Source organism: Zootoca vivipara, chromosome 4 (assembly GCF_965207765.1).
Source record: "Zootoca vivipara chromosome 4, rZooViv2.hap1.1, whole genome shotgun sequence".
Taxonomy (NCBI): domain Eukaryota; kingdom Metazoa; phylum Chordata; class Lepidosauria; order Squamata; family Lacertidae; genus Zootoca; species Zootoca vivipara.
The window spans coordinates 12384846-12397966 of record NC_142587.1 but is presented as its reverse complement, the minus strand read 5'-3'; the positions used below and the strand labels follow the sequence as shown (position 1 = coordinate 12397966).

General features: G+C 42.3%; 1 protein-coding gene across 2 annotated transcripts in view; it reads left to right on the top strand.

Annotated features, from left to right (window-relative positions):
• The window catches only part of CLDN10 (claudin 10), a 78915-nt gene that overhangs the window by 20813 nt on the left and 44981 nt on the right, over positions 1-13121 (top strand). For both annotated transcript variants that reach the window (XM_035114288.3, XM_088667521.1), the window contains one exon: positions 578-742. In XM_035114288.3, coding sequence (XP_034970179.1) covers positions 578-742 — 165 coding nt within the window. The remainder of the gene's footprint in view (positions 1-577; positions 743-13121) is intronic.

The following is a 13121-nucleotide window of genomic DNA, read 5'->3' as shown; positions in this document are numbered from 1 at the left end:
GGGACTCATTTTAATTCTGCAATTTATTTAAAGACGGGGTGGGGGGCGCCTCTGGTGAAGGGAGCCAGCCTTGAAGCACGCCTGAGTTTCTTTCATGACCTTTTGCTAAAATAATTGTCAAGTGCTACTGTGCAACTTGGACTCTGCACTTTTTACTTTTTTACTGTAGCAATGAGCTGTTTTGCGTTTGAGATTAACTAAAAATTAAGCATTAACTTATATGACAGAATGCCAGAAGAGAAATATATATATATATTCAAAAATTAGTGTTCCTGGAATTGCAAATTAATAACGTCAATACTGCTATCTGTTGCCGTTGCTAAATATTGCCAAGCCAATACGGTGCACCCTTTCTTCACACAAAAGCATGAGGCTCCTGATTTCAGATGCTAGCCAGACATGAAGAAAAACTAAATTTGCATCTGCATTGACACTTGTTCCCTTGTGTAATGTTGTACTAGACAGCGAAAAGTGTGCTCCTCTTCCCGTTGTGGCACAACAAGCCTCTGGAGATTTCACCCTGGGAACATGTCCGGAGTACAGATTATAGCATTCGCCCTTTGTTTTTGTGGAATAGGAGCGATTATTGCAGCCACGGCCTCAAACGAATGGAAAGTGACGAGCAGGGCTTCGTCTGTGATCACAGCGACGTGGGTCTTCCAGGGTCTCTGGATGAACTGTGCAGGAAACGCTCTGGGTGCTTTTCACTGCAGACCTCACCTGACCATCTTCAAAATAGAGAGTAAGTGAAAGGGAACCAGAGGGTGGATATCTATACGAATGCGTGGATCTTGTTAGATGGGGAACAAATACGGCCTTCATGATACTTGTAGATGGGGGTACATGCTTAGATTAGTAAACTTGTTTGAGTCATTGACATTCGAGATTTGGAATGGGGGACCGATTGGAGGCTAGCAAGAGCCCTGTTTTCTTGGCCGCCGCTTTTTTTCTCCCTTCATTGCTGCTGCCGCTGCCATTTCTACTGCTTGTGGTCTTCAATGCTCACAAACTCAAACGTAAACAGTTCCACTTCATCTCTCCGTTAATATCCACTTAATCCTGCTCTTGATGTTATGGTCGAACCTAGGTTCTTGAACGGCTCCGGTTTTCAAACATTTTTCGGAACCCAAACGTCCGACGCAGCTTCCGCTTGAGTGCAAGAAGCACTTGCAACCAATCAGAAGCCGTGCCTCGATTGTCGAACGTTTCGGAAGTCAAACGGTCTTCTGGAACGGATTACGTTCAACCACCGAGGTTTGACTGTAGTCCATACAGCTGACCTTTAGTCTTTCCTTAGATACAGCACCTCTGTTATCTATCGCAAACATAAAATCCATTTCAACGTTGTTTTCAGACCTGGTGTGTTGGGAGAGTTAATTCCTATCTTCCTTTGTTCAGTTCAGTTCAGGAGGAAGTGATGGATCTATGTTTGCAACAGGAGCAGGGAACCTGTATTGTATTGAAGTAATTTGGTCTGATCTGTAATAGTTTGGAAAACTAATAAAAAATAATATTAAAATAAACATAAACAAGGACATTTCATGGCTTCTTAGCATACATCAGGGATGTCCAACAGACCGATCGCTATGTACTGGTAGATTCCTGGGAGGTTTTGGTCTGGGTCCTTTTCCTTATCGTTGGTAAAATAGAATCCAGCTTTCCTCCTTCCTAATAAAAGCTCAACAACTTTGACCTGAACCCCTAAAAGGGGGAGTTGGCCACCCCTGGTATACATCAACCATGGATCAAATCCTGTGTGGGAAGAAGTTTCAGAAGTTCCTATCCAAGACCTTACACAGCCCATTTCAATATTTTGAGTGTGTGTGGTTGTGTTTCACAAGTGCATTTTATTCTTTTGTTAGTTATGCTGTTTCAAATGTGCCTTTTATATTTGACTTCACTTAGTAAAGCTTTCTTTTGAAATGTTTAAGATGATTTTTTGTTAACTTTGCTCTCCTAAACGTGAATTCTGCAGTTGACCTCCTCTGTAGTGTTTTTTTAAAAAAAAAAAACATTTAGGATAATATTTTAGTTTCCTGTTAATTATATTTGAATGAATGTTAATTGCATTTAAATGTATACTTTATATTCAACTTTCTTCAGTAATGTTTTATTCTGAATTGTTTTATCTGCTGTTTTCATGTAGGTTGTAAACTGCTTTGGGATTCCCCCCCCCTAAAAAATATAAAGCGGTATACAAATGACATGAATAATACTAATACTACTGTACTAATAATAATTTTCCTCTTTGATAAATTGCAATACTTTTAAATAAATAAAAATGTTATAAAGCTACTTGCTTGTAACCCTTTGAAATAACAATTATGGATCCGGGATCTCTACAATTAGATGCTTCCGCACCGAGGACGAACTTTATGTCCATGACAGGGCTGATCCAGGTAACGGATCTAGATCATGAATCTAGAAATTTACTGGATGTGAACCTTACCACTTGGAGAGGTGATGCATCAGTGTCGGCAAAAGCTACCTTGGGGTTAAAGAGCTCAAGCGAAATAGTTGGGTTCTTGTACAGGGTGGAATAGAGGCCAAGAAAAATCATTATCCTTCTCTTGTGCCTATTAATCCATTTTTACCTTTCTATCTATTCTACTCATACAGAAAAAGTATAATAAAAAGGCTTAAACTAAGGAGAACCACCCTTGTTCTTCATTTGTCAAAACAAGGGGTTGTTACAGAGCTGGCTTCCTTGAGATTAAATTTTCTTGTACCTGGAAAATTTGAGACAAGTAATACTGCAGGCCTCTCACATTCTGGGGGAAAAGTAGGAGATTTCTATCTCTGACAGCAGCAGCATGCTAATTTTGAGGAGCTTTACCACACAAGGGGTAAATGATAAGGAGAGTTTTAGTCATATGTTTGACAGCAAGCGAGTATTAAAATTCTCTTCATTATCTGTGCTTGTTTTCTAGGGGGACACAAAGGTACGCATACCCCTAAACATTTTGTGAATCTTTGTACTTTTGTCCATTTGCCGTATTTATTTTCCCCGATTGAACTATAAAATGGTGATTTTCTTGAGTCAAAATGAGAGAGTACCCCTAAACATTTTTAAAGAAAAAAAACCACTCTGTCAGGAATGGATTTCCCCGGTTTACCAAGTAGTTGCACATGCACTAGGGCAGGCATCCCCAAACCGCGGCCCTCCAGATGTTTTGGACTACAATTCCCATCATCCCTGACCACTGGTCCTGTTAGTTAGGGATCATGGGAGTTGTAGGCCAAAACATCTGGAGGGCCGCAGTTTGGGGGTGCCTGCACTAGGGCAACTTGGTTAATAGCTGTCATTGCCCACACCCACACAAAACAAAACTGGGTCTTAGCATATACATGCTACCTTCTGAGGAAGAGATCACATCTGTTTTGCTCCCTCCCAAGCTTTTTAGGTTAGTGTGGCAGCTCAGCGAGGTTAGGCTTAGCATATTGTCTGAACCTAGGACCGTGGTTCAAGTCTCTTTTTAACCATGAACTGCAGCCACCCACTTTTAAGCTAAGGAGAAATTAGGCTAGGCTGTTGAAGTTGAAATGCAGCTCTCTCTTTTTTTGCATTTCTGTTTTCGGTAGCTGGTAGGCTCCACTCTCCTCCTGTCCCACAGACTTCTTGCTTATCACCTGGAATGCAGAATTTATGGCTTCCGACCAGTGCTCCCTTCAGGCTTGTAAATGCTCTTTCTAATCTTCAAGGGAAGAATGCCATTGCTTTTGTAGCCAAAATGGCACAGCCAATACACAAGTGGGAGGTATCAAAGGGACACCCTAAAGCAGCCCAGTCAGGAATGAGCATCTTCAGTGGTCATGAAATGCTGACTCATTGTTTTGGGCTAAGGTGGATGGAAAACAGAAGGAGGGAGAAAGGGAATTGAGAGGCTGGGATTCTGAACAGGGAGTACCCCACTCGATAATTCCTTTTCGAATCCTTCAGTAAGTATGGATAACACAGGTGGCCATAGCAAGCCTATACTGCTGTTTGTTACTGTGAGCCTTTTAAGATTAGTTTAATTTTAACACGCCAAGTGATGATAATAATCACGGTGCTCCAAGCATTTACAAATCCCCGGGACAAAAAGCTACCCAGCCCTTGAACCACTTCTTTCTAGGAGCTTATAGCTTCTATTCAGAGAGAAAGAAGCTCGTTGATAACAGCGCTTGCTGAAATGAGTTGGCAGCAGCAGCGATGCTAATTTTAAACACGCTGCGCAAGCCCTTCCAATGTCTAGTGTTACACTAAGTGAAATAAGGCTCTGACCAGTAAGCAAGCATTTTCAACTATCGGTTTGTATAATCTCATAATACAAAATCACTGTGCAGACATGGGGATTTGAATCCCTTTTGTTTAGCACTTCTGCAACAGAGTGCCACAGCAGGGCTGGAAACCGGTGCATTATTACGCTGCTAAACGGTGCATGTCAGTATACAGAAGTAGCTAAGTTACTGTACTGCTTCCCATATCGCATGCATAATTCCGACCTCAGAAGACACCAAGGTGGCTGTGAAAGGCACAGCGCACAGAATGATTCCTGCCACACACACACACCCCAGAGGAGAAAGAGACAGGAGGAGATGGACTTGGAGAAGTCTTTTTCCATTCCTGATCTAACCCCTTCAGATCCAAGGATCGGTATGCTGTTAACCCGCTGGCTACCTTCCATGGAGACGATATTGGGAAAAGGGAAGCTGAGAGAAAGGGGTTAGGAAGTACTCAAACCATAAGGTTCTTGCCTTTGTAACCTGTCCCAACAATATCCAGATAAGCTCCAAAGACAAGAGGAGAAAGCTCAGGAACAGCAGTTGCAGACCTAAGAACACCCCAGGCTTGCTTTGGAAGCACAGTGTCTAGGACAGTCTCTTCCTCCTCTGGAGAATGGCAGGAATCTCAGCACAAAACACATTGCAACCCTTCCAGCAGAATTGTCACGGTCCGGTCGGCGGGCGGTTGAAGCCCTGGCTGAGGACGTCAGGACCAGAGGCAAGATGGTGGTGTAGAAGCAGGAACAGATGCAGGGCTGAGGGTCCAGCAGCAGGCAGTCGCAGGGTCAAGGATCCGAAGGTCGGGAAGCAGGTCGTAACAAAGGCGAAGGTCTGAAGGTCGAGGAGCAAGGAGTCACGAAGGCGAAGGTCCAAGGGTCGAGGAGCAAGGCGTCGGCAAGGCGAAGGTCCAAGGGTCAAGGAGCAAGGCGTTGGCAAGGCAAAGGTCGAGGAGCAAGGCAAAGGATCAAGGAACAGGAGGCCAGATGCAACAAGGCAGGGATCACGTTGCTGTGGCAAAGAGCTGAAGGGAAATGCTGAACTTTTATCCCTCCCAGCTCTTGCCACCAGGTGCAGTGAGTTATCAAGTGGCCTCACCTGAGTGGCCACTCCTTGCTTCTACAGCACAAGCTGGGGAAGGCCCCAGTCCTGCAAAGCACTACAGGCCCCAGAGCCTGACTCCTGCCCATGCTCCTGACAAGAATACATTTTATATGGACAAACAGTGTGGGACAGGGAGGGCATGGGGATGACATGTGTACCCCACCCCAAAAAGGTGCCTGCATCCAGTTTCAAATGCACATTATCCCACAGTGTGTACATGCCCGTAGCCGTTTTATAATGCCTACCACATTTGTGTAATTTGGTCTTTTGACTGCTTGTTTTTAAATTGCCATGTGTGCAATAGATAGATATCGGTACTAGGATTCTGTTTTCTGTCATCTTTACTGTACTCTGCTTTGGAAACGTTTGTTGAGAAACAGTCAAGACGTTATGTTTGGTGTATAAATGGATGGGTTACAGGGCAGGTGGATAGATGGATGGATGGAAAATCTAGGAGGGAACATACTGCACGTTCCATTCTGTAACGTTCTAGCAGAAGGTGGCAGGCCGATGAAGACAGGATGAGGTTTAATTTCCCCTGGTGCCCATTGAGTTCCTTTGCACAAAGTAAATAAATTGCAATTTAACACAAAGGATTAACAACCAACGGGGTCACCATTCATTGCTGCAGTCTCCTAAATTCTGATGTCTGGAGAGCGGTCCAGGAAAAGTGATAGCCTTAATGCATCCAGCAACCCTCCTCCTAACCAAAACCATCTGGACCCCAAAGTTGTAGCTCCCTCTGTCCGTAAGCACCGAAAGGGCTTCTCCCTGCACCTTGCTCTCCTCCTCCATTGCCTGAACATACCCTGCCCCCTCCCCCCTACTCATCTCTTGATCAGTAGTACTCCAGGCAAGGCGCAATAATAATTTTAGGCAAAAAAGGCTGGTAATCTCAATAAATATCAGCCTAGGGTGTATACTCACAAAAAAAGGATGCATACTCACAAAAAGTGTTATAACCCACCCCAAAGTCTAGACATGTAACTGTAGTTTTAAATGTAGCTTACAAGAGAAGATCTATGGCTGAGTAGTGCTAGGAACCAACAGTTTGGAAGCACTTTAAATCCAATCTGCCATGCTGAAACTTCAATCTTATTAGTTGCTTTTCTAACAAAATACTAAAATCAAGTGCAACCTCAAAACTAATTTTAAAAAACCCTCAAAAACACATCTATAAAAATGTTGAGACAGGTCTTACAGATCCTGTCCCACCAAAAGAGGCCATGGGGACTTAAAACCATTCGAAATTAAAGGCCAGAAACGTAGGTAAAAAGGAATATATTTTTTTGCCCAGTGATTAGAAAAATATAATGGTACCTTGAGTTACAAACGCCTCAGGTTACAAATGTTTCAGGTTACAAACTCCGCTAACCTGGAAGAGTTGCGTCGAGTTGAGAACTTTGCCCCAGAATGAGAATGGAAATTGTGTGCCAGCGGCTCAGCGGCAGCAAGAGGCCCCATTAGCGAAAGCACGCCTCTAGTTAAGACCAGTTTCAGGTTAAGAATGGACCTCTGGAATGAAATAAGTTCATAACTAGAGGTACCACTGTAAATTAAAAGAGCACCAGGCAAATTTCCACGGGAGAAACATTCCACAAGCCGGGAGCTGCTATTGAAAAGACTCATTCTTGTGTTCCCACCCACTGGACCTGCTGTGAAGGAAGCACATGGAGAAAAGCTTGAGGTGAAGACTACAGGTTCTGGGTTGGTTCATATGGGGAGAGATGGCCCTTAAGCTATTGGGGTCAGTCCTGAGCTGCATAAGCCTTTACAACTCAAAACCAGCACTTTGCATTGAGTTGTACCAGAATTGGGGCAATATGTTCAGATAAGTTCAATATGTTCCTGCCCCGGTCAACAATCTGGCCACTGTATTCTGCACCAGTTTCTGAACCATCTTCAAAGGCAGCCCCACAAAGAACGCATTGCAGCAATCCAACCTCGATTGTACCAGGCTACCCGTCCAGGCGGGCACAGCTCTGAACGACATCCATTGGCGATGTCAAATTTAATTTTACCTCAGTTCACCCATCTTGCATAGTGCTGTTACTTAATATTCTCATTAAAGTTAGCGATTGAATTCCTCAAGAACACCCAGCCAGCAGTCTATTTCAAATGAGGGCGCACAATATCAAATGCGTTTGCACCATTCCCCCCCCCCTTCATCTATTGTTAATCCATTAACTCTTTTTCCTGTTTTTGTGCCACTAAAAAAGCAATGGTTATTGAGAGATACACGGTGCAGATCTAGGTTTGTCCTAAGACTTCGTTTTTAAGCGTACTGATAACCGTGGAGATAAACAATTTTTGTAGAAATTTCTCATAAAAAATGAAGAAGAAGAAGAAGAAGAAGAAGAAGAAGAAGAAGAAGAAGAAGAAGAAGAAGAAGAAGAAGAAGAAGAAGAAGAAGAAGAAGAAAGTGCACAAATGGCACCATTAAAGGCTACAGAGCTATTTATGTCAGGGGATACAGTTTTAAAGAGGGTTTAAAATGGTATGATAGGGGCGTTGTTATCCACAAAGAACACACCTGAGCAGCTTTTGCTACTTGTGGGCACACCACAAAACAGCCCCCAATCCCTTTTCCAAATGCAAAGTGGAATAGTTTTGCATATCAATGTCACAGGCAATGATGCTTCTTACATACAACCTTCCACACTCTTAAAAAAGTATTAATTTGCCTCGGGGTGGATAAAAATAAATGATTTAAAAATAATAAATTAAAATCGTGATTAAAATCGATTCAATTTAAATCAAAGCCACCCTGCACCAAAGTCTTTCAACCAAGTGTTTTTTTGGACATGAGCACAAAATGGGCATTTAATTTGTGCACCCCTTAATCTTGAGATGTTAAATCATATTAACTAATAGGTTATCTTTATAGACAAAACTGGGTGGGTAGGTGGACTTTGTCTATTATTTCTCAGATGGCAATGAGATGCACACTGTTCCCGGAATATATCATTTTGAAACCACCCATTCATTCAAAATTACAAACAAGCCCTGATTCAGATTTCCAAAGGAAATGAGGACTCAGGAGTTTTATATTTCCTTTCCTAGATGGAAAAATTCCAAAAAGTCACAACCCCTTGAATGTTGTCTTCCAGAGCTCATAAAAGCGTATATAAACAATTAGAATGACACAGCAAAGCTCTTCACATGTTGCACGCAGCAAAACGATATATTTGAACTTCAAAAACTGCTCCCATCTTCAGAAGAAAGGCAAAATAGCTAACAAATCTTAAATGCAACAAAATAGTTATCTAAATTGTTACGACATTTTTTAAAAAATTGCATTTCTTAGCACACTTCTCCCTTTCGTCCTGAGTTTGAGCCTCTTCAAAGCCCATGACACCTTCGGTAAAGGCTGTTCTCCAATTGGAGCGCTCGCAGGCCAGTGTTTCTCAATTGTCTGTGTTTATACTACAGTACATTTTTTTAGATTTGCCTTGAGAAAGTCTTTAAACCTCTTTACAGACACATGCTGAAAGAATAACACAATGGAGCAACTATACATTTAATGTATAGTTTGGTTGTTGTTGTTACTGTTGTTGTTGTTGTTACTGTTGTTGTTGCTGCTGCTGCTGCTGCTGTTGTTATACCCCGCCCATCTGGCTGAGTTGCCCCAGGCACTCTGGGCAGCTTCCAATGCATATAAAACATAATAAAACATCAAACATTGAAAAAATCCCAATACAGGGCTGCCTTCAGATGTCTTCAAAAAGTTGTGTATTTCTTTATCTCCTTGTCATCTGATGGAAGGGTATTCCACAGGGCGGGCGCCACTACCGAGAAAGCCCGCTGCTTGGTTCCCTGTAACTTCACTTCCTGCAGTGAGGGAATCGCCAGAAGGCCCTCAAAGCTGGAGCTCAGCCCGTCTGCCATACAATTATGGGAATGGTAGTTTAAAGGTGCCGAAAGTTGTTAGGAGACCTGCCACAGATCTACATTTTCCAGCACCTTTAATAAACTACAGTTTCTTGGGGGGGGGGGTGAACCATGGGTGTTAAAGTAGTATAGCAGTGATTTAAAGGCAAGGTGTAGAGTCCAGCCAAATTTGGCGGTGGTCCCTGAGTTATAGAAGAGAACCTGTTTGTGCCTGACCCTAGAGCAGGCACCCCCAAACTGCGGCCCTCCAGATGTTTTGGCCTACAACTCCCATGATCCCTAGCTAACAGGACCAGTGGTTAGGGATGATGGGAATTGTAGTCCAAAACATCTGGAGGGCCAAAGTTTGGGGATGCCTGCCCTAGAGGCTTTTCAGCTATTCAATAGGGTTCAGATGCCAATTCCAAGTTGCGCACAGGAGAACCTCTGCAGCTGCAGCTTCTCTCTTGTGATATTTCTGAAAGCTGCTCTGTTCAAAGCCAGCGAAAGGACAGAATTCTTGGCGTGGATGGAGTATTGCATCCTTAGGATGTTGGGTGACCCACGTCATATCTTTTAATCCCAAACTACTCCCCTCTAACCTCTGTACTGCACAACCTTCCAGCTCCTCGAGTAATCGAGCTGGGACTTGTTGTCGTACATAGCCTGACCCAAGCTAAACAGTATGATTAGATCACTCATTAAAATAATTAATGCCTGCAAAAACACATTCCAAACCTGCTTTTCAAAAACTGTTGGCAACATTGTTTCAAAGGAGATAATAAATGCATTGTGTGGTCTCCTGTAAGCTAATTTAACTCCGATGGAATCCGCATTGGTACATTGGCACAAAAACCCACATAAATCAAAGTTCATCAGCTTCTTGCCAAGGGGTACTTGGAACTAGCAACATGGAGAATTATATTTAATCACACTGATCTTTATTTTCCTTTCAAAATGCTTCCTGCATTGGAATTAAGCATTTAAAGTAAGATTATAAATTTAATTAGGCATATGTTAAACAAACTTGGATATTTTAAATAGCTGGAGCTGCTTAAATTATCTAACAAAGTGCGACCTACTGCTACTGACACGAGCAATTTATTTGATATTAATTGTGATGACCGATGCATCATCAAGTCTTCAACAATGGGTACTCCCTGATAATAATGATAATAATAATAATAATAATACATTTGGTAATGAGTCAGACCCAGCTGATGTGGTACTCTAGATCATTCTTCCCCAACCCGGTACCCTCCTGATGTTTTGGACTACAAATCCCATCAGCCCTAGCCAGCAAGAAATGCCCTGAAATAAATGTAATTAATATAGCAGGAAGTCAGGCTGGGACAGAAGCCCTCTATGCTGACACATCACCGGAAAAAGAATTGCAACACACACACCCAAAATGGCAAAATACAGCACATATTAGCCTAAAAATTGCACATGCTGATGTACATGTGCAGACGCAAATTTAGAAATAATTGCATTCATTTAAACAGAAATGCAATATACCTGACCTAACCATAGCAAGGAAGCATAGGAACCAACTCCAATGGGCTGAGTTGTGTGACTTAAGTACAGTGGTACCTCTACTTACGAATTTAATGCGTTCCGAACACACATTTGTAAGTCGAAAAAAATTGTAAGTTGAATCCCATAGGAATGCATTGGGAGAAAAAAATCGTAAGTCGAAGCAACCCTATCTAAAAATAGGGTAGAAAAAATCCTATCTAAACCGCATCCAAGATGGCGGACGGAGCTCCATTTGTAAGTAGAAAAATTAGTAAGTAGAGTTATTTGTAAGTAGAGGTACCACTGTATACTGGCTGGGTGAATTGGGAGGATACTGTACATTAAATATCCCTGTGGACTACATCCTTGTAATTTCTTTTTGGTGAATAATTCTTTCTTTCTTTCTTCTTTCTTTTTTCTTCTCTCTCTCTCTCTCTCACACACACACACACACACAAACACACACACTCCCCATTCCTTTTAAGGATATTTAAAAGGGCTTGCTTTCCCCGATGTTACTTCTGCCTCAAAATCCACACTGGGTGCTTTTGTCTTTGCTATCCTCCTCTCCTTCCCAAGCTAGAATCTGGGCTCCAACATATTCTCCAGGAAGAAGCTGATATAAACAATCCTAGCAAATGTTCTTCATACACTTTTGTGTGCCAAGAGTCTCTTGTTTCTTCTTAGTTACCGTTTAGAAAAATAACCATGTTTAAACTGAAACAAAAACAAAGACATATGCCTGCTTATCAGACCCGCACGACTTGTGGCCTACCAGGAGGAACAAAACCCACAACCCACATACTGTTTCTTAACAGGAGTTTGACATCCTACATTGATACTGTTCAGCCTGCCTAGAATCATAGAATTGTGGAGCTGGAAGGGACCCCCAGGGTCATCAAGTCCAACCCCCTGCAATGGAAGAATCTCAACTAGGTTATACATCACAGATAGCCATCCAACCTCTGCTTAAAAATCTCCAAGGAAGGAGAGTCCACAACCTCCCGGGGGAATCCATTCAAACAGCTCTCACCCTCAGAAAGTTCTTCCTGATGTTTAATGAAAATCTCCTTTCTTGTAACTTGAATCTGTTGGTTTGAGTCCAACCTCCAGAGCAGGAGAAAACCAGCTTGCTTCATCTTCCATGTGGCAGCCCTTGAGAAAGTTGAAGATTGGTATCGTATCTGCTCTCAGTCTCCTCTTATCCAGGCTAAACGTACCCAACTCCTGCAACCATCCTTCATAAGGCTTGGTTTCCAGATCCTTTACCATCTTGGTCGTCCTCTTTTGCACACATCCCATCTTATCAATATCCTTTATTAATTGTGGTGCCCAGAACTGGACACATTATTCCAGGTGTGGTCTGAATAGAGTGGGACTATCATTTGCCTTGATCTGGGCATGATCACGTCCTGCCATTACTGATCCTTTACTGGCTACCATTAAATAAGTATTATTTTATATCATTTTTCAGGCATTGTGTCTGATGCTGGGGGCCAGCTATGGAGCACTAATTTCAACTGCTGAGTCACTTCCTGACAAATGTAGCTGCTTGCCACTTAAAAGGAAACACACAAAGACGTTTACCAAAAGGAAGTAACTTTATGTTGGCTGCAGCTCTCTGCTGCTTTTGTGTTTTTCAAGTAATTAATAACTACAGTTATTAGAAACAAAATAAAAAAATTGCTTCCAGCAGCACCTTAAAGACCAACTAAGTTTTTATTTTGGTATGAGCTTTCTTGTGCATGCACACTTCTTCAGATGGTACCTCTTGACATAGCTGCCAAGTTTTCCCTTTTCTTGTGAGGAAGCCTATTCAGCATAAGGGAATTTCCCTTAAAAAAAGGGAGAACTTGGCAGCTATGCCTCTTGACATGTTAGGATTTCACAGAAAATGGAAAGAACTGGATTGCATATTAAGTAAAAGACCTACATTGGCTCCCAGTTAATTTCCGAGCACAATTCAAAGTGTTGGTGCTGACCTTTAAAGCCCTAAACGGCCTCAGCCTAGTATACCTGAAGGAGCATCTCCACCCCCATCATTCAGTCTGGACACTGAGGTCCAGCACAGAGGGCCTTCTCGGTAGTGGCGCCCGCCCTGTGGAACGCCCTCCCATCAGATGTCAAGGAAAAAAGCAGCTATCCTATTTTTAAAAGACATCTGAAGGCAGCCCTGTTTTGGGAAGTTTTTAATATTTAATGCTGTATTGTTTTTAACACTCGATTGGGAGCCGCCCAGAGTGGCTGGGGAAACTCAGCCAGATGGGCAGGGTATAAATAATTAATTACAATTTTTATTATTATCTCTAAGCAGTATACAAGGAAACAATGCAAAAAAGTAATTAAAAAAATAGTCTGAACTATTA